The sequence below is a fragment of the Oncorhynchus gorbuscha genome, linkage group LG25 (genome assembly GCF_021184085.1).
Source record: "Oncorhynchus gorbuscha isolate QuinsamMale2020 ecotype Even-year linkage group LG25, OgorEven_v1.0, whole genome shotgun sequence".
Taxonomy (NCBI): Eukaryota; Metazoa; Chordata; class Actinopteri; order Salmoniformes; family Salmonidae; genus Oncorhynchus; species Oncorhynchus gorbuscha.
This window is the reverse complement of record NC_060197.1, coordinates 817,234-839,766: the sequence shown is the minus strand read 5'-3', so window position 1 is coordinate 839,766 and position 22,533 is coordinate 817,234. Positions and strand designations below refer to the sequence as shown.

At 47.9% G+C, this 22,533-nt stretch overlaps 1 protein-coding gene across 1 annotated transcript in view; it reads right to left on the bottom strand.

The window, feature by feature from the left end:
• Positions 1-22,533, bottom strand: part of snd1 (staphylococcal nuclease and tudor domain containing 1) — a 326,061-nt gene that overhangs the window by 52,002 nt on the left and 251,526 nt on the right. The window contains exon 19 of the mRNA XM_046328833.1: positions 5,857-5,983. Coding sequence (XP_046184789.1) covers positions 5,857-5,983 — 127 coding nt within the window. The remainder of the gene's footprint in view (positions 1-5,856; positions 5,984-22,533) is intronic.

Here is a 22,533-nt window from a genome sequence, read left to right as displayed (position 1 = left end):
CATGCACAGCAGACTGGTGCTCTCCATGCACAACAGGAGTAACAACAGACTGGTGCTCTCCATGCACAACAGGAGTAACAACAGACTGGTGCTCTCCATGCACAACAGACTGGTGCTCTCCATGCACAACAGGAGTAACAACAGACTGGTGCTCTCCATGCACAACAGGAGTAACAACAGACTTGTGCTCTCCATGCACAACAGGAGTAACAACAGACTGGTGCTCTCCATGCACAACAGACTGGTGCTCTCCATGCACAACAGGCGTAACAACAGACTGGTGCTCTCCATGCACAACAGGAGTAACAACAGACTGGTGCTCTCCATGCACAACAGATTGGTGCTCTCCATGCACAACAGGAGTAACAACAGACTGGTGCTCTCCATGCACAACAGGAGTAACAGACTGGTGCTCTCCATGCACAACAGACTGGTGCTCTCCATGCAAAACAGGAGTAACAACAGACTGGTGCTCTCCATGCACAACAGGAGTAACAATAGACTGGTGCTCTCCATACAAAACAGGAGTAACAACAGACTGGTGCTCTCCATGCACAACAGGAGTAACAACAGACTGGTGCTCTCCATGCACAACAGGAGTAACAACAGACTGGTGCTCTCCATGCACAACAGGAGTAACAACAGACTGGTGCTCTCCACACAAAACAGGAGTAACAATAGACTGGTGCTCTCCATGCACAACAGGAGTAACAACAGGCGGGTGCTCTCCATGCACAACAGGAGTAACAACAGACTGGTGCTCTACATACATAACAGGAGTAACAACAGACTGGTGCTCTACATACATAACAGGAGTAACAACAGACTGGTGCTCTCCATACACAACAGGATTAACAACAGACTGGTGCTCTCCATACACAACAGGAGTAACAACAGACTGGTGCTCTCCATACACAACAGGAGTAACAACAGACTGGTGCTCTCCACACAAAACAGCAGTAACAACAGACTGGTGCTCTCCATACAAAACAGGAGTAACAACAGACTGGTGCTCTCCACACAAAACAGGAGTAACAATAGACTGGTGCTCTCCATACAAAACAGGAGTAACAATAGACTGGTGCTCTCCATACAAAACAGGAGTAACAATAGACTGGTGATCTCCATGCACAACAGCCAAAGGGAGATTAGGAAGTACGAGGGAACAAGAAGATTTAAAAAATGTAAAAATCCCAGCCATTGCATCTCACAGATAGCTGTTTTGAAAGCTCTTCTCAACTATGACTGGTGGATGCGAAAATGTAAAAGTTTTTGTTCCCAGAAGCTGAGTGAGGGGAGAGGGGGAGGGAGATGATGAGCTGTCCACCTGGCTAGGGAGGGGTGAGTCTCTATTTTTAATATTAGTTTGGCATTTCCCTTCTCTCCCTCTCCTTCCCACCGTCTCTCTCTCTCTCTCTCTCTCTCTCTCTCTCTCTCTCTCTCTCTCTCTCTCTCTCTCTCTCTCTCTCTCTCTCTCTCTCTCTCTCTCTCGGTCACCTCCTTGATGGGGCCCAAAGTCATAGCAGACACCCGGTGGCGCCCACCCGACGCACTTCGCCTCCGCGACTACCATCTGTCCCCGCCACCATCTGTAAACTTCACCGGTAACATCCGGTGTACCGGCTGGGTTGACGAGGGCTCAACACCTCTACAAAGCTCTGTTCTAAAAGGGGCCCTCTTAAAAACCAGGGCCGTTCAGGAGCCATGACTTTGTGATGTCCATTTTATGGCTGATTTAAAACCAGAAACAGTATGAACTAAGGGTGGATAAATAGGCAGGATGGTTTGTATTTTGGAAAGTTGATACCTGGCCTTTACAAACATCAAATGTCTCTATAAGAATAGATCCAGGCAAAAAGCCAACGAGAGAGGGTGTGGGTGACTCACATCCAGGTTAAGGGCGGAGCTTATCAGTTGCTCTAATTACGATCCTCAAATTTACATTTTGGCTGAACCCAAATGCCAACTATTAGCCCCGACTTGGGCACTAGTCATAAGGAAAGGGGATGGATTGGGCACTAGTCATAAGGAAAGGGGATTGATTGGGCACTAGTCATAAGGAAAGGGGATGGATTGGGCACTAGTCATAAGGAAAGGGGATGGATTGGGCACTAGTCATAAAGAAAGGGGATTGATTGGGCACTAGTCATAAGAAAAGGGGATGGATTGGGCACTAGTCATAAGGAAAGGGGATGGATTGGGCACTAGTCATAAGGAAAGGGGATTGATTGGGCACTAGTCATAAAGAAAGGGGATGGATTGGGCACTAGTCATAAGGAAAGGGGATTGATTGGGCACTAGTCATAAGGAAAGGGGATTGATTGGGCACTAGTCATGAAGAAAGGGGATTGATTGGGCACTAGTCATAAGGAAAGGGGATGGATTGGGCACTAGTCATAAGGAAAGGGGATGGATTGGGCACTAGTCATAAGGAAAGGGGATTGATTGGGCACTAGTCATAAAGAAAGGGGATGGATTGGGCACTAGTCATAAGGAAAGGGGATGGATTGGGCACTAGTCATAAGGAAAGGGGATTGATTGGGCACTAGTCATGAAGAAAGGGGATTGATTGGGCACTAGTCATAAGGAAAGGGGATGGATTGGGCACTAGTCATAAGGAAAGGGGATGGATTGGGCACTAGTCATAAGGAAAGGGGATGGATTGGGCACTAGTCATAAGGAAGGGGGATGGATTGGGCACTAGTCATAAGGAAAGGGGATTGATTGGGCACTAGTCATAAAGAAAGGGGATGGATTGGGCACTAGTCATAAGGAAAGGGGATGGATTGGGCACTAGTCATAAGGAAAGGGGATTGATTGGGCACTAGTCATAAGGAGAGGGGATTGATTGGGCACTAGTCATGAAGAAAGGGGATTGATTGGGCACTAGACATAAGGAAAGGGGATTGATTGGGCACTAGTCATAAAGAAAGGGGATTGATTGGGCACTAGTCATAAAGAAAGGGGATTGATTGGGCGCTAGTCATAAAGAAAGGGGATTGATTGGGCACTAGTCATAAGAAAGGGGATTGATTGGGCACTAGTCATGAAGAAAGGGGATTGATTGGGCACTAGTCATGAAGAAAGGGGATTGATTGGGCACTAGTCATAAGAAAGGGGATTGATTGGGCACTAGTCATAAGGAAAGGGGATGGATTGGGCACTAGTCATAAGGAAGGGGGATGGATTGGGCACTAGTCATAAGGAAAGGGGATTGATTGGGCACTAGTCATAAAGAAAGGGGATGGATTGGGCACTAGTCATAAGGAAAGGGGATGGATTGGGCACTAGTCATAAGGAAAGGGGATTGATTGGGCACTAGTCATAAGGAAAGGGGATGGATTGGGCACTAGTCATAAGGAAAGGGGATTGATTGGGCACTAGTCATAAAGAAAGGGGATGGATTGGGCACTAGTCATTAAGGAAAGGGGATGGATTGGGCACTAGTCATAAGGAAAGGGGATGGATTGGGCACTAGTCATAAGGAAAGGGGATGGATTGGGCACTAGTCATAAGGAAAGGGGATGGATTGGGCACTAGTCATAAGGAAAGGGGATGGATTGGGCACTAGTCATAAGGAAAGGGGATGGATTGGGCACTAGTCATAAGGAAAGGGGATGGATTGGGCACTAGTCATAAGGAAAGGGGATTGATTGGGCACTAGTCATAAGGAAAGGGGATGGATTGGGCACTAGTCATAAGGAAAGGGGATTGATTGGGCACTAGTCATAAGGAAATTGATTGGGGATTGATTGGGCACTAGTCATAAGGAAAGGGGATTGATTGGGCACTAGTCATAAAGAAAGGGGATTGATTGGGCACTAGTCATAAAGAAAGGGGATTGATTGGGCGCTAGTCATAAAGAAAGGGGATTGATTGGGCACTAGTCATAAGAAAGGGGATTGATTGGGCACTAGTCATGAAGAAAGGGGATTGATTGGGCACTAGTCATGAAGAAAGGGGATTGATTGGGCACTAGTCATAAGGAAAGGGGATGGATTGGGCACTAGTCATAAGGAAAGGGGATGGATTGGGCACTAGTCATAAGGAAAGGGGATTGATTGGGCACTAGTCATAAAGAAAGGGGATGGATTGGGCACTAGTCATAAGGAAAGGGGATGGATTGGGCACTAGTCATAAGGAAAGGGGATTGATTGGGCACTAGTCATAAGGAAAGGGGATGGATTGGGCACTAGTCATAAGGAAAGGGGATGGATTGGGCACTAGTCATAAGGAAAGGGGATTGATTGGGCACTAGTCATAAAGAAAGGGGATGGATTGGGCACTAGTCATAAGGAAAGGGGATGGATTGGGCACTAGTCATAAGGAAAGGGGATGGATTGGGCACTAGTCATAAGGAAGGGGGATGGATTGGGTACTAGTCATAAGGAAAGGGCATTGATTGGGCACTAGTCATAAGGAAAGGGGATGGATTGGGCACTAGTCATAAAGAAAGGGGATTGATTGGGCACTAGTCATAAGGAGAGGGGATTGATTGGGCACTAGTCATGAAGAAAGGGGATTGATTGGGCACTAGTCATAAGGAAAGGGGATGGATTGGGCACTAGTAATAAGGAGAGGGGATTGATTGGGCACTAGTAATAAGGAGAGGGGATTGATTGGGCACTAGTCATGAAGAAAGGGGATTGATTGGGCACTAGTCATAAGGAAAGGGGATGGATTGGGCACTAGTCATAAGGAGAGGGGATTAATTGGGCACTAGTCATGAAGAAAGTGGATTGATTGGGCACTAGTCATAAGGAAAGGGGATGGATTGGGCACTAGTCATAAGGAAAGGGGATGGATTAGGCACTAGTCATAAGGAAAGGGGATTGATTGGGCACTAGTCATAAGGAGAGGGGATTGATTGGGCACTAGTCATGAAGGAGTCATAAAGAAAGGGGATTGATTGGGCACTAGTCATAAAGAAAGGGGATTGATTGGGCACTAGTCATAAGAAAGGGGATTGATTGGGCACTAGTCATAAAGAAAGGGGATTGATTGGGCACTAGTCATAAAGAAAGGGGATTGATTGGGCACTAGTCATAAAGAAAGGGGATTGATTGGGCGCTAGTCATAAAGAAAGGGGATTGATTGGGCACTAGTCATAAAGAAAGGGGATTGATTGGGCGCTAGTCATAAGAAAGGGGATTGATTGGGCACTAGTCATAAGGAAAGGGGATTGATTGGGCACTAGTCATAAGGAAAGGGGATTGATTGGGCACTAGTCATAAGGAAAGGGGATGGATTGGGCACTAGTCATAAGGAAAGGGGATGGATTGGGCACTAGTCATGAAGAAAGGGGATTGATTGGGCACTAGTCATAAGGAAAGGGGATTGATTGGGCACTAGTCATAAGGAAAGGGGATTGATTGGGCACTAGTCATATAGAAAGGGGATGGATTGGGCACTAGTCATAGAAAGGGGATGGATTGGGCACTAGTCATAAGGAAAGGGGATGGATTGGGCACTAGTCATGAAGAAAGGGGATTGATTGGGCACTAGTCATGAAGAAAGGGGATTGATTGGGCACTAGTCATAAGGAAAGGGGATGGATTGGGCACTAGTCATAAGGAAAGGGGATGGATTGGGCACTAGTCATAAGGAGAGGGGATTGATTGGGCACTAGTCATGAAGAAAGGGGATTGATTGGGCACTAGTCATAAGGAAAGGGGATTGATTGGGCACTAGTCATGAAGAAAGGGGATTGATTGGGCACTAGTCATATGGAAAGGAGATGGATTGTAGGACCAATAGCTCTCTCTTCAACAAGACCTCAACATAGGGTCAGGTATTTTACTACACATTAAAATGGAGACATTGCAGCACCATGTGACAGAAAGACAAAACACATACCACTCTCCATCGGCGGAGAAATTGGCTATGCAGTAGTCCCCTCTGCGGGCAGCGTACGAGCCCTCCACTGGGGGCTGGGCGGCGATCTCTGCCCTCATGGTCTCCATCAGGTTCTCCAGCTGGGTGCCTGAGGGGCGGGGAGAGAGAGGGAAGAGGAGGAGGAGGAGCATGGAATGCTTCACGTTTGGTCTCTGTTTGAATACATTGAGTCCATTCCTGTTAGCATAGAGCCTGGTTGGATTACTTTGTAAGTAAATGTAAAGTACTTGGAACACGCATCTCTTCCTTGCAGTAATCTCTGATCTACCATGATTGGATAGGTGAAAGTGATGTTTCCACTACAATGCTTCGACCAATAACGTCACATTAAATCAGTGATTTGTCCAAGGACAAGCGATAGGTGGCAGGGAGATATTTTCAATGTCTACAAACAGGCCCGTTGACTAGATGCCAAAGGCGTTAGTATTTGGCTCATGTCTCATGTATCACTGTTGAGCCATACAGCGCTCTGCCCCAAAATGGACGCCTGATCGCAGTAACCACCATGGGGAAATTGGTCAGCTCTGTTTCCTGTAGTAATTATCACTGCATTAGCACCATGTCACAAATACTAAATAATCCTATTTCTACTAGCCTTACCATCAGTGGAGACAGTCATAACCAAAACAGTATGAGTAAAAAGACTGCGCTCTGTGGTGTGTTTACCAGTCACCAACCCATTATCCTGTATGGGAGAACTATTAGGTGGAGATGCCAGACAATGTGGCGGTGGATAATATCCATGTTTTGAAGAGGATGATAAGAGCGTCAGGCTGTGTGGATTCAGACTGCAATCACTAGCCAAGTGATTTGCGCTCAGCAGTAACAAATGGCTAGCTGTCACGGCTGATGGCTCAGAGTGTGTGTGAAGAAGTATGGGATGTGTGTGCGTGCGTGTGTGAGAGAGAGTGTGAAGAGAGTGCAGATCGCTTACTCCAGCTAGTTTAGCAAAGTGCCCGATGTTGAAATTACATGGTGATTTGTTGACAACCTATTCCCATTGATTTCCCTTTGGGCCTTGGGCAATGGAACAACCAGGGCTATACACTGACTCAATAAAAAAATAATGCCCCTTTGTCTGCACAGCAAGTAAGTGTGTGTGTGTGTGTGTGTGTGTGGGGGGGGGGGCGGGTCATGGAAACATTCAACGATTTATGAAAAAATGTAATTATTTCAAAGATGGCAGAGAAAAGCAGCACTGTGACATGGAGGAGCTCCTCCACTGCATTACCAACACTACTGAACGGGGGAGGTGTGTGTGTGTATTGGAAGGAGGTGTGTGGGTGTATTGGAGGGAGGTGTGTGTGTGTATTGGAGGGAGGTGTGTGTGTGTATTGGAGGGAGGGGTGTGTGTGTATATTGGAGGGAGGTGCGTGTGTATATTGGAGGGAGGTGCGTGTGTGTATTGGAGGGAGGTGTGTGTGTGTGTATTGGAGGGAGGTGTGTGTGTGTATTGGAGGGAGGTGTGTGTGTATTGGAGGGAGGGGTGTGTGTGGGGGCTTAATGTGTGTTGTGATCAAAGAAACACCTCAAAGGCAAAGCCACATTAAACGAACGAACAAGCCACATCCCTTCCTCCCTCCCTCCTCAACAGATCAGAGCTGTTATTGTGATGTTATTCCGGCCTGCATCAGAGCGTTTGTTTAAAAAACGAGGGAATATTAAACGTTTGTGGGTTTGGGGAGAGGAACGTGGCGTTCACACTCCTCACTGCCCATCCACTGGCACACTGATGGCTAAATACTGTTTGAGGGGAGCGAGGAGCGCAGACACATACACACACACACCAACACACACGCTTGAGAGAGGCATCCTCAGTGTTTTGTAGGAGCAGCAGATTTAAGGAAACACAGATACCCGCCAACCCTCCCATCTATCCCAGAGGTACAGCTCAGATCAACAACCCTACCCCCCCAACCCTCCCATCTATCCCAGAGGTACAGCTCAGATCAACAACCCTACCCCCCCAACCCTCCCATCTATCCCAGAGGTACAGCTCAGATCAACAACCCTACCCCCCCAACCCTCCCATCTATCCCAGAGGTACAGCTCAGGTCAACAACCCTACCCGCCCATCTATCCCAGAGGTACAGCTCAGATCAACAACCCTACCCAACCCTCCCATCTATCCCAGAGGTACAGCTCAGATCAACAACCCTACCGCCCCAATACCCCCATCTATCCAGAGGTACAGCTCAGATCAACAACCCTACCCCCCCATCTATCCCAGAGGTACAGCTCAGATCAACAACCCTACCCTCCCATCTATCCCAGAGGTACAGCTCAGATCAACAACCCTACCCCCATCTATCCCAGAGGTACAGCTCAGATCAACAACCCTACCCCCCAACCCTCCCATCTATTCCAGAGGTACAGCTCAGATCAACAACCCTACCCCCCAACCCTCACATCTATCCCAGAGGTACAGCTCAGATAAACAACCCCTACCTCCACAACCCGCCTGTCTAACCCAGAGGTACAGTTCAGATAAACAAACCCACCCCTCCAACCTTTCCCAGAGGTACAGCTCGTGACGGCCGTGTCACCGTAGTAGCGCACCACGTCAGTGGTGTAGTTGCAGCTGTGCAGCGCCGTGGCCTGCCTGTCAGCGCTCCGGCTGCCGGCTGAAGATTTATTCATCTAATTAAAAAAGTTTGAGAGCGAGAGACTTCCTCCTTCCCCAGCCAGGAGTGGTAATGGTGTGCGTGTGCGTCTTTGCCTGGGTCACGCGGCGTGCTCCACTTTGGGCACGGAGAGATTTGATTAAATAATAAATAAGCTAAGAGGGAGTCCTCTCCAATCACTATATAAAGCGTTAATGGAAACACTTCATTTAACCTAATTAATACCAGCGGCCTGGTAGGTACAGGAAGGAGGTAGGGTACACAACACATGATGTAGCAGAGACCTGGCATTACTGTGGAGGGGAAGGTACAGGAAGGACAACACATGATGTAGCAGAGACCTGGCATTACTGTGGAGGGGAAGGTACAGGAAGGAGCATTACTGTGGAGGGGAAGGTACACAACACATGATGTAGCAGAGACCTGGCATTACTGTGGAAGGGGAAAGGGGTACACAACACATGGAAGAGACCTGGCATTACTGTGGAGGGGAAGGTACAGGAAGGAGGTAGGGTACACAACACATGATGTAGCAGAGACCTGGCATTACTGTGGAGGGGAAGGGAGGGGAAGGTACAGAACACATGATGAAGAGACCTGGCATTACTGTGGAGGGGAAGGTACAGAACACATGATGTAGCAGAGACCTGGCATTACTGTGGAGGGGAAGGTACAGGAAGGAGGTGGAGGGTACACACAACACATGATGTAGCAGAGACCTGGCATTACTGTGGAGGGAAGGTACAGGAAGGAAGGTACAGAACACATGGAAGGACCTGGCATTACTGTGGAGGGAAGGTACAGGGTACACAACACATGATGTAGCAGAGACCTGGCATTACTGTGGAGGGGAAGGTACAGGAAGGAGGTAGGGTACACAACACATGATGTAGCATTACTGTGGAGGGGAAGACCTGGCATTACTGTGGAGGGGAAGGTACAGGAAGGAGTAGTAGGGTACACAACACATGATGTAGCAGAGACCTGGCATTACTGTGGAGGGGAAGGTACAGGAAGGAGGTAGGGTACACAACACATGATGTAGCAGAGACCTGGCATTACTGTGGAGGGAGGAAGGAGGTAGGGTACAGAACACATGATGTAAGAGACCTGGCATTACTGTGGAGGGAAGGTACAGGAAGGAGGTAGGGTACAACACATGATGTAGCAGAGACCTGGCATTACTGTGGAGGTACAGGAAGGTAGGGTACACAACACAGGAAGGAGACCTGGCATTACTGTGGAGGGTACAGGAAGGAGTTAGGGAACATGATGTAGCAGAGACCTGATGTGGAGGGGAAGGTACAGAGACCATGATGTAGCAGAGACCTGGCATTACTGTGGAGGGGAAGGTACAGGAAGGAGGTAGGGTACACAACACATGATGAAATCGCTGTATGTACTCTATGCCATAAGAATTAAGGCCTGAAATACTGTGATGATAACACACTTTGTACCGTTCAAGAACCACAATGTACACACAGCCAAAACACACAATGAGACTGAGTACACACTCGTAGACTAACACAAAAAACATGTTGGAGTGCACATGCGCGCACACACCCCAAACGTGATAACTGTGATCTCTGTAGTATGCAACATCAGCCATCACTTACACATAGTGCCTTGGAAAAGCACCCAGACCCTGACCTTTTCCACGTTTTGTTACGTTACAACCTTATTCTAATGATTTATTTACTCAGGACTTTGATGAAGCACTTTTGGCAGAGATTACGGCATAGTCTTATTGGGTATGATGTTACAAGCTTGGCACAGCTGTACTTGGGGAGTTTCTACCATTCTTCTCTGCATATATTCTCAAGCTCTGTCAGGTTGGATGGGGAGCAGGCATCACAGCTATTTTCACGTCTCTCCAGAGATGTTCGATCGGGTTCAGGTCCAGACTCTGGCTGGGTCACTCAAGGACATTCAGAGATTTGTCTCAAAACCACTCCTGCATTGTCTTGACTGTGTGCTTAGGGTCATTGTCCTGTTGGAAGATGAACCTCTGCCCCAGTCTGAGGTCCTGAGTGCTCTGGAGCAGGTTTTCATCAAGGATCTCTCTGTACTTTGCTCCCTTCCTCTTTGCCTTGTTCCTGACTAGTCTCCCAGTCCCTGCCGCTGAAAAACAGCCCCAAGGCTTAACACTGCCAAAACCATGTTTCACCATAGGGATAGTGCCAAGTTTCCACCAGACGTGATGCTTGGCATTCAGGTCAAAGAGTTCAATCTTGGTTTCATCAGACCAGAGAATCTTGTTTCTCATGGCCTGAGAGTCTTTAGTTGCCTTTTGGTAAACTCCAAGCGTGCTGTCATGTGCCTTTTACTGAGAAGTTGCTTCCATCTGAACACTCTACCATAAAGGCCTGATTGGTGGAGTGCTGCAGAGATGGTTGTCCTTCTGGAAGGTTCTCCCATCTCCACAGAGGAACTCTGGAGCTCTGTCAGATTGACCATTGGGTTCTTGGTCACCTCCCTGACCAGGCCCTTCTGCCCTGATTGCTCAGTTTTCATAGAGCTGGCCACCTGGACAATGTCTTGGAGGTTCCAAAATTCTTCCATTTAGAATAATGGAGTCTGTGTTCTTGGTGACCTTGTACGTTGCAGACATTTTTTGGTACCCAGATCTGTGCCTCAACACAATCCTGTCTCGGAGCTCTACGGTCAATCTCTTCCACCTCATGGCTTGGTTTTTGCTCTGACATGCACTGTCAACTGTGGGACCTTATATAGACAGGTGTGTGCCTTTACAAATCATGTCCAATCAATTGAATTTACCACAGGTGGACTCCAACCAAGTTGTAAAAACATCTTAATGATGATCAATGGAAACATGATGCACAGGAACTCAATTTCGAGTCTCATAGCAAAGGGTCTGAATACTTATGTAAATAAGGTACAGTTGAAGTCAGAAGTTTACATACACATAGGTTGGAGTCATTAAAACTTGTTTTTCAACCACTCCACAAATGTCTTATAGTTTTGGCAAGTCGGTTAGGACATCTACTTTGTGCATGACAAGTAATTTTTCCAACAATTGTTTACAGACAGATTATTTCACTCATAATTCACTGTATCATAATTCCAGTGGGTCAGAAGTGTACATACACTAAGTTGACTGTGCCTTTAAACAGTTTGGAAAATTCCAGAAAATTATGCCATGGCTTTAGAAGATTTTGATAGGCTAATTGACATTGTTTTAGTCAATTGGAGGTGTACCTGTGGATGTATTTCAAGACCTACCTTCAAACTCAGTGCCTCTTTGCTTGACATCATGAGAAAATCAAAAGAAATCAGCCAAGACCTCAGAAGAAAAAATTGTAGACCTCCACAAGCCTGGTTCATCCTTGGGAGAAATTTCCAAACGCCTGAAGGTACCAGGTTCATCTGTACAAACAATAGTATGCAAGTATAAACACCATGGGACGGCTCCGAAAGGTTGAACGTACTTTGGTGCGAAAAGGGGAAATCAATTCCAGAACAAGAGAAAATGACCTTGAGAAGATGCTGTAGGAAACAGGTACAAAAATATTTATATCCACAGTAAAATTAGATACAACCTGAAAGGCCACTCAGCAAGGAAGAAGTCACTGCACCAAAACTGCCATAAAAAGCCAGACTACGGGTTGCAACTGTACATGGGGACAAAGATGGCTCTTTTTGGAGAAATGTCCTCTGGTCAGATGAAACAAAAATCTAACTTTTTGGCCATAATGACAATTGTTATGTTTGGAGGAAAATGGGGGAGGCTTGCAAGCCGAAGAACACCATCCCAACCGTGAAGCACGGGGATGGCAGCATCATGTTGTGGGAGTGATTTGCTGCAGGAGGGACTGGTGCACTTCACAAAATAGATGGCATCACCAGGAAGGAAAATGATGTGGATATATTGAAGCAACATCTCAAGACATCAGTCAGGAAGTTAAAGCTTGGTCACAAATGGGTCTTCCAAATGGACAATGACCCCAAGCATACTTCCAAAGTTGTGGCAAAATGGCTTAAAGACAACAAAGTAAAGGTACTGGAGTGGCCATCACAAAGCCCTGACCTCAATCACATAGCAAATTTGTGGGCAGACCTGAAAAGGCGTATGCGAGCAAGGAGGCCTACAAACCTGACTCAGTTACACCACCTCTGTCAGGAGGAATGAGCCAAAATTTATTGTGGGAAGCGTTTGACCCAAGTTAAACAATTTAAAAGCAATAACACCAAATACTGATTGAGTGTATGTATACTTCAGACCCACTGGGAATGTGATGAAAGAAATAAAAGCTGAAATAAATAAATAATTCTCGTGACTATTTTTCTGACATTTCACATTTTTTAAATAAAGCGATGATCCTAACTGACCTAAGACAGGGAATTTTTACTAGGATTAAATGTCAGGAATTGTGAGTTTAAATGTATTTGGCTAAGGTGTATGTAAGCTTCCGACTTCAAATGTGTGTTTTTAAAAATAGATTTAACACATTTGCAAAAATGTCTAAACCTGTTTTTGCTTGGTCACTATGGGGTATTATGTAGATTGATGAGGAAACAAATGAATTCAATCCATTTTAGAATAAGGCTGTAACGTAACGTGGAAAATGGAAGGGGTCTGAATACTTTCCGAAGGCACTGTAGGCTATGCTACATCCTATCCTATGAAAATCAGGGCAAGCACACAAACCCAAGAGTGGCCGGTGTGCTCATGAAACACTAATGTTAACCCTACCTTACATGTTCTCCTATGAGATCCATCCTCCAGGCCAGTGTCCTCATATAATACCAGTGGGGTTTAAAGCCATCCATTAGGACATATGGCTGAGGTTATATAAGGAACAGTAGATCAGTACACGGCCGACAGCATCCCAAATGGCACCAAATTCCTTATGTAGTGCCCTATGGTCCCTGGTTAAAAGTAGTGCACTATTTAGGGAATAGGGTAACATTCGGGAAGCAGTCATCTCTATGGATCACTGATTTCCCAGTGTAATTGAACTACTTGGTAGAAGCCTTAGATTCCCTCTAATTACAGTCGGGTGAGATTGAGTCAGACACTGTACATCTAATGTCTCTCACTCTGAAGGTGGATGTGGATGATAAAGACGTTGGTTAGGGAGAAGGAACAGGGACCGTGTCTGTTACAGTGAACCTGCAGTCATGTTGATATTGACCAATGAGGTTATGTTTCTTGGTGATGGTTATAGGCTGTTCACAGAGAAGACTTAGTGCACACATACATAGCATAGCAAACACCCCCCCCACACACAGGTCAATCCTTCTTCATTTCAAGTGCCATCCTGATTTAGTGGTGAACTTAAGCCTCTTAACTACTACATATTTCTGTGGTTTTGCTATCCATTATATAACACACACACACACACCACAGGGCCAGGTGAGAGAGAACGATGACACTTGGTATTAGATTTAGAGCTGGGCTTCTGCAGCATTAGAATCTCCCTACCTACTGCCAGTCAGTTTATGGCTGGTCATTTGCTGTGCAGGCATCTTGGCCCAGGGTGACCTGTAGTGGAGGGCACTGCTTTATTACACACATCTATGCATGCAGATTCCCTTCCAGGTGTAGGCTTGGGCGGTAATGCACACACAAGGGAATGGGAAAGCCCTCTCACACACACACACACACACACACACACACACACACACACACACACACACACACACACACACACACACACACACACACACACACACACACACACACACACACACACACACACACACACACACACACACACACACACACACACACACACACACACACAGAGAGTGAGAGAGGAACGAATACAAATACACTAGCACTCTCTAGCAAGCATAGACACACAGAGAGAGAGAGGAATGAAGACACATTCATTAGCACTCTGGCAAGCATAGATGCACCCCCCCTCCCCACACACACAGGTAAACAAACAGGCAAAGTGTTCCTTTTTTCAGCTTGAAAGAACATCATTCCAACCCAACCGATGTGTAAAAAACATAAACCAGCCTACATCTCCCTCTGTCTGTTTACATACACTGCAGAGAAATCTAAAGATAAACCCTGTGAGTGTCCAGTGAACCGACGCCTACAGTTGGTTTCCTGCCTTCAGCAACCCAGAGAGATCTGCAACATGCATCTCTGGCAAATCCAAATCAGGCCAGGAGAAATACCAGGAGACGTATGTAGTAAGGAGAGTCCCAGTTCCCAAATCAGGCCAGGAGAAATACCAGGAGATGTAGTAAGGAGATGTAGTAAGGAGAGTCCCAGTTCCCAAATCAGGCCAGGAGAAATACCAGGAGACGTATGTAGTAAGGAGAGTCCCAGTTCCCAAATCAGGCCAGGAGAAATACCAGGAGACGTATGTAGTAAGGAGAGTCCCAGTTCCCAAATCAGGCCAGGAGAAATACCAGGAGACGTATGTAGTAAGGAGAGTCCCAGTTCCCAAATCAGGCCAGGAGAAATACCAGGAGACGTATGTAGTAAGGAGAGTCCCAGTTCCCAAATCAGGCCAGGAGAAATACCAGGAGACGTATGTAGTAAGGAGAGTCCCAGTTCCCAAATCAGGCCAGGAGAAATACCAGGAGAGTCCCAGTTCCCAAATCAGGCCAGGAGAAATGTAGTAAGGAGAGTCCCAGTTCCCAAATCAGGCCAGGAGAAATACCAGGAGACGTATGTAGTAAGGAGAGTCCGTATGTAGTAAGGAGAGTCCCAGTTCCCAAATCAGGCCAGGAGAAATACCAGGAGACGTATGTAGTAAGGAGAGTCCCAGTTCCCAAATCAGGCCAGGAGAAATACCAGGAGACGTATGTAGTAAGGAGAGTCCCAGTTCCCAATTCAGGAGACGTTGGTTTGAAAAAAATAATCAGGCCAGGAGAAATACCAGGAAAAAAAGAGACAAATCTATGAATTTGCAGTCTCAGTGTAAGAGGCTAATGGGTCTCCAGTGTGACAGGCCTCACTTTGTGTATTTGCTAGTGAGCAAAAGCACTGATCCACATAAAGTGAAGACTGTTCCAGATCTATTTTCTCCTCCTTCCCTCTCTTTTCTCTCACTCTGTTCTGTAATTTGTTTATGCGCCATTATGGCTGCAGCTGTTGGTAAATCATATGTAATTACATTGTAAATGCCCCGCGTGGAACGGAGAAAGCGATTAGGCTTTAGAGAAGAGAAAATGATTTTAGTTGGGGTTGATTAAAATGCCGTTTGGCTGTGGTGTGGTGAATGAGGCGTACTGGCGGAAAGAAAACAAAAAGCAATGAAAACACTGGATCATGTTGTCCTCTGCACTCGACCGAAGGCCACGCGGAATCCTACATGACCAAATCATTACCATCAACAACGGAGATCATCCCATCCAGAATGAAACAGAAGACCAGAGAACAGATGAAAGAATCACTGCTAAATGGTTACTAAAAAGCTGGGATAATTCCAATTCCCTTCCCAAATGAAGAAATTAAACACAAAATCACTGTTAAGCATTTTCCAAACGATGCAGAAACTCTAATTCAGGACACCCAAAGAGAGATAACGGGGAACAGAAAACCAAGAACAGGAGAAGCGCAGAAAGAGGCAACATTTCACCAGCTGTAATCAGCTCAATATTCAAATGTATGAGATGCACACAGCAGCATCTAGAAAGGAGCACACCCAGGGAAATGGGTAACTAACCTAAAAACAACACTTATTCTGGGAGGTCTCAGAAGACTCTCATTTCCATTTAGTACATGTTGTTCCCGGCGTCTTTATCAGATCTGCTATATAGGCTCTGGTGTCTGAACTAGCTTATATTAGCAGTTGTAACGCTGCCGCTTCTGATGTGTGCATACGGTGTGTGTGAATGTGTGTGAGCACGGGCAGTCTGAATGATGACACCGGGCTGAGGCACACAGTGCTAACTCTACCTGATAGTTTGGCCTGTTAAATATGCATGAGGTTTGGACAGGCTTCATCCTCTGGGGGGGGACGGCGGCTTGTGTTAAAGAACTTCCTGTTGGGAACGGGAACAACACTGCTGATTACACACACACACACACACACACACACACACACACACACACACACACACACACACACACACACACACACACACACACACACACACACACACACACACACACACACACACACACACACACACACACACACACACGAGCTGAATGATAACAGACAACCTACCCCAACACAGACAAAGGAGGTACTGGAGATGCAGAGGGAGAGATAAAATGGCTTTATGGGGAGCAATTTACTCCTCTTTTGGGCACCAGTTGGGAGAAAGTGTCGGCAGCCGCTGTGCGTGGAGCGAGGCCGCCATAACAAACAAATGATGGCAGAGCCTCCCTAATGCCCACTCTGCCTGTGGAAGAGCGTTTCAGAGTCGCATCGCACAGCACTCTCTCCCTCTCTCAATCTTTCTCTCCCCCTCCTGGCAGTCGGAGAGGGGGCCCTCTCCACCAAATTACAGTTTCTGTCATTTGAAAGCCCAGAAGAGACAAAGAGGCAGCATCTGTGACTTTTCTCCTGCGCTCTACACTCCCATTGAGGCCTCGTCGAGTGAGGCTAATGCGGATTTTCACCCAATTTGCAGTGCCGCATTGGGAGGGTTCACCTGTACTTGTATTTAGGAGGAGAAGCGTGTAAGTGGGTTTATTGCCAAGAGAAGAGCGATTCATTGCCACATAAGGTAACCAGCGTTGACTTTCTGGTTACTAGTGAAACCAGAGCACTAAGACCAAGAGCAAGCCGGATTGGGTCCTGCTCCCTCCAAAATACATCCCTCAGAACAAACTGTGCTACAGCTGAGCAGACAGGTGATCTGACCTTCCAATCTTCAGTTCCATTCAAATTCAACAATGAATGCCTTCGCGGTAAAGCTCATCTGAGGACCTCTAAATATTGCATCATCCGGCGCGGTGGTGGGGAGTTAAGAAAACAAATCAAACTTGCAGTGTCTGCTTTTCTCCCTGCTTGAGTTTGTTGTTGCTTTCTACAGCCGTGGCCTCTGCAGTTTGTGTGGAGTGTCACCACAGCTGTTAACAGACCAGCTGAAGAAGAACAAGACGTTGTTCAGCACGACTAAAGAATATAGACCCGGTGAAACAAGGACGGCCGACAGATGTGAGGATAAAATCATGACCATGACAAACTACTGCCCCCTCTAGGATGACCGTGTCCTCAAAAGACAGGCCAGCGGTAGGCGGGGGGAAACAAAGAGCCACCCTCTACAGAGGATCACATGGGAACAGGGCTTATGTGCACGGAGCTTTATCCAGCCATCTTCAGTCCGCATTAAGCAGGGTCGTGTTCATTTGAGCACACAATGGAAAACATTTTCAAACATTTCGCAACTGAACACAAAAAAATGTGCATTTCGCATTGGCCTTTTTCAATCCGTTTTTATTCCATTTGGTGCCGAATGAACATAGCTCAGGAGTGGAGAGCTGTTTCTAAGATGGCCCTAGTTCGCTGCTTCACATTAAGGCCTGGTTAGAGCCCCCTGCATACCCTTTAGGACAGATCGATAGAGAATGTCCTCTTATTGACATCAATACTGGCAAATGCTAATGGCCTGGCGCACCAGTGATACGAGGCTCCCCATTGACTGCTCCTAAAAACAATGTGTGCCGTCACAAGTTAAGGCACTCCACAGTGGCGGACAGTTCTGGGGCATTGGGACCTTTAAAAACCCCTAGGTTTTCACCGAATGAGGGGAACATTTGAGAAAGAGAGAGCTAGCGAGAGGTGAGAGTGAGACATAAGGAGAGAGAATGAGAAAAACTAGAACACACAGACCGAACCACAGAGCATAAGGAACAAGAGGGAGTAAGATAGACTTCGCAACAAAACAAGAGAGAGATTGAATAACAGCATGATAGTAGGAAGGAGTGTGACTGAGTGGTGTTCCAGCATCATTTGGTGGAGAACAGCTGCTGGGCGTAAAGGTAGAATGTGAATAATGTGGACAGAGTGGCACCTGGTTGGGGGAACCACCACTCATTGGAAGGCTGTACCGCTGTCAGCTCCTAACTCTAGTCTGGTCTAGCCTGTAGCGCTGCCAGCTATTTGCTCCTAACTCTGGTCTGGTCTAGCCTGTAGCGCTGCCAGCTATTTGCTCCTAACTCTGGTCTGGTCTGGACTAGGCTGTACCGCTGTCAGCTCTTAGCTCCTAACACTGGTCTGGTCTAGGCTGTACTGCTGTCAGCTCTTAGCTCCTAACTCTGGTCTGGGCTAGGCTGTACCGCTGTCAGCTCCTAACACTGGTCTGGTCTAGGCTGTACCACTGTCAGCTATTTGCTCCTAACTCTGGTCTGGTCTGGACTAGGCTGTACCGCTGTCAGCTCCTAACTCTGGTCTGGGCTAGGCTGTACCGCTGTCAGCTCCTAACTCTGGTCTGGGCTAGGCTGTACCGCTGTCAGCTCCTAACTCTGGTCTGGGCTAGGCTGTACCGCTGTCAGCTCCTAACTCTGGTCTGGTCTAGGCTGTACCGCTGTCAGCTCTTAGCTCCCAACTCTGGTCTAGGCTGTACCGCTGTCAGCTCCTAACTCTGGTCTGGGCTAGGCTGTACTGCTGTCAGCTCTTAGCTCCTAACTCTGGTCTGGTCTAGGCTGTACCGCTGTCAGCTCTTAGATCCTAACTCTGGTCTAGGCTGTACCGCGGTCAGTTCTTAGCTCCTAACTCTGGTCTGGACTAGGCTGTACCACTGTCAGCTCTTAGCTCCTAACACTGGTCTGGTCTAGGCTGTAGTGCTGCCAGCTCCTAACTCTGGTCTGGTCTGGTCTAGGTTGTACCGCTGTCAGCTCTTAGCTCCTAACTCTGGTCTGGTCTACGCTGTACCGCTGTCAGCTCTTAGCTCCTAACTCTGGTCTGGTCTGGTCTAGGCTGTACCGCTGTCAGCTCTTAGCTCCTAACTCTGGTCTGGTCTAGGCTGTACTGCTGTCAGCTCTTAGCTCCTAACTCTGGTCTGGTCTAGGCTGTACCGCTGTCAGCTCTTAGCTCCTAACTCTGGTCTGGTCTGGTCTAGGCTGTACCGCTGTCAGCTCCTAACTCTGGTCTGGGCTAGGCTGTACCGCTGTCAGCTCTTAGCTCCTAACTCTGGTCTGGTCTGGTCTAGGTTGTACCGCTGTCAGCTCTTAGCTCCTAACTCTGGTCTGGTCTACGCTGTACCGCTGTCAGCTCTTAGCTCCTAACTCTGGTCTGGTCTGGTCTAGGCTGTACCGCTGTCAGCTCCTAACTCTGGTCTGGGCTAGGCTGTACCGCTGTCAGCTCCTAACTCTGGTCTGGTCTGGTCTAGGCTGTACCACTGTCAGCTCTTAGCTCTTAACTCTGGTCTGGACTGGGCTGTACCGCTGTCAGCTCCTAACTCTGGTCTGGACTGGGCTGTACCGCTGTCAGCTCTTTGCTACTAACTCTGGTCTGGACTAGGCTTTACTGCTGTCAGCTCTTAGTTCCTAACTCTGGTCTAGGCTGTACCGCTGTCAGCTCTTAGCTCCTAACTCTGGACTAGGCTGTATCGCTGTCAGCTTGTAGGTCCTAACTCTGGTCTGGTCTGGTCTAGGCTGTACTGCTGTCAGCTCTTAGCTCCTAACTCTGGTCTGGTCTGGTCTAAGCTGTACCGCTGTCAGCTCTTAGTTCCTAACTCTGGTCTGGACTAGGCTGTACCGCTGTCAGCTCTAAGCTCCTAACACTGGTCTGGTCTAGGCTGTACTGCTGTCAGCTCTTAGCTCCTAACTCTGGTCTGGGCTAGGCTGTACCGCTGTCAGCTCTTAGCTCCTAACACTGGTCTGGTCTAGGCTGTACCGCTGTCAGCTCCTAACTCTGGTCTGGGCTAGGCTGTACCGCTGTCAGCTCTTAGCTCCCAACTCTGGTCTAGGCTGTACCGCTGTCAGCTCTTAGCTCCTAATACTGGTCTGGTCTAGGCTGTACTGCTGTCAGCTCTTAGCTCCCAACTCTGGTCTAGGCTGTACCGCTGTCAGCTCCTAACTCTGGTCTGGGCTAGGCTGTACCACTGTCAGCTCTTAGCTCCTAAACTCTGGTCTGGTCTAGGCTGTACCGCTGTCAGCTCTTAGCTCCTAACTCTGGTCTGGACTAGGCTGTACCACTGTCAGCTCTTAGCTCCTAACTCTGGTCTAGGCTGTACCGCTGTCAGTTCTTAGCTCCTAACTCTGGTCTGGACTAGGCTGTACCACTGTCAGCTCTTAGCTCCTAACACTGGTCTGGTCTGGTCTAGGCTGTACCGCTGTCAGTTCTTAACTCCTAACTCTGGTCTGGACTAGGCTGTACCGCTGTCAGCTCTTAGCTCCTAACTCTGGTCTGGTCTAGGCTGTAGTGCTGCCAGCTCCTAACTCTGGTCTGGTCTGGTTTACGCTGTACCGCTGTCAGCTCTTAGCTCCTAACTCTGGTCTGGTCTGGTCTAGGCTGTACCGCTGTCAGCTCTTAGCTCCTAACACTGGTCTGGTCTAGGCTGTACCGCTGTCAGCTCCTAACTCTGGTCTAGTCTGGTCTAGGCTGTACCACTGTCAGCTCTTAGCTCCTAACTCTGGTCTGGACTGGGCTGTACCGCTGTCAGCTCTTTGCTACTAACTCTGGTCTGGACTAGGCTGTACCGCTGTCAGCTCTTAGTTCCTAACTCTGGTCTAGGCTGTACCGCTGTCAGCTCTTAGCTCCTAACTCTGGACTAGGCTGTACTGCTGTCAGCTCTTAGCTCCTAACTCTGGTCTGGTCTGGTCTAAGCTGTACCGCTGTCAGCTCTTAGTTCCTAACTCTGGTCTGGACTAGGCTGTACCGCTGTCAGCTCTAAGCTCCTAACTCTGGTCTGGTCTAGGCTGTAGAGCTGCCAGCTCCTAACTCTGGTCTGGTCTAGGCTGTAGCACTGCCAGCTCTTAGTTCCTAACACTGGTCTGGTCTGGACTAGGCTGTACCACTATCAGTTCTTAACTCCTAACTCTGGTCTGGACTAGGCTGTATCGCTGTCAGCTCTTAGATCCTAACTCTGGTCTGGACTAGGCTGTACCGCTGTCAGCTCTTAGCTCCTAACTCTGGTCTGGTCTGGTCTAGGCTGTACCGCTGTCAGCTCTTAGATCCTAACTCTGGTCTGGTCTGGTCTAGGCTGTACCGCCTTCAGCTCTTAGCTCCTAACTCTGGTCTGGACTAGGCTGTAGTGCTGCCAGCTCCTAACTCTGGTCTGGTCTGGTCTAGGCTATAGCACTGCCAGCTCTTAGCTCCTAACTCTGGTCTGGTCTAGGCTGTACTGCTGTCAGCTCTTAGCTCCTAACTCTGGTCTGGTCTGGTCTAAGCTGTACCGCTGTCAGCTCTTAGTTCCTAACTCTGGTCTGGGCCAAGCTGAAGCTTGGTGGGCCTGAATCCCAGTCCTGGATGGTCTGATAGTGTAGCTCTCTTCATAAAAATCATTCTCAATGCTCTACAATCATGGACAGGTAAAGAGGGCCAAGCTAGAGACAGAACATCCACATATCTTCTGTTAACACCCACAATCCCTAGGCTGCAAAACAGAGGAAAACAAACAGTGTTTTAGTAGCCTGTCACTTTTCTGTCTTTCAGTGTGTCCAAGGTCAGATATCTTATGCAGGTTCCCCTCAGAGTAATTACACAGACTCAGGAGAGAGGGATGGGGAGAGAGAGAAGAGAGGGATGGGGAGAGAGATGAGAGAGGGATGGGGAGAGAGATGAGAGAGGGATGGGGAGAGAGATGAGAGAGGGATGGGGAGAGAGATGAGAGAGGGATGGGGAGAGAGATGAGAGAGGGATGGGGAGAGAAATGAGAGAGGGATGGGAGAGAGATGAGAGAGGGATGGGGAGAGAGATGAGAGAGGGATGGGGAGAGAGATGAGAGAGGGATGGGGAGAGAGATGAGAGAGGGATGGGGAGAGAGATGAGAGAGGGATGGGGAGAGAGATGAGAGAGGGATGGGGAGAGAGAGGAGAGAGGGATGGGGAGAGATAGGAGAGAGGGATGGGGAGAGGGATGGGGAGAGAGAGAGGAGAGGGAGAGAGGGATGGAGCGAGGGGGAGAGGGAT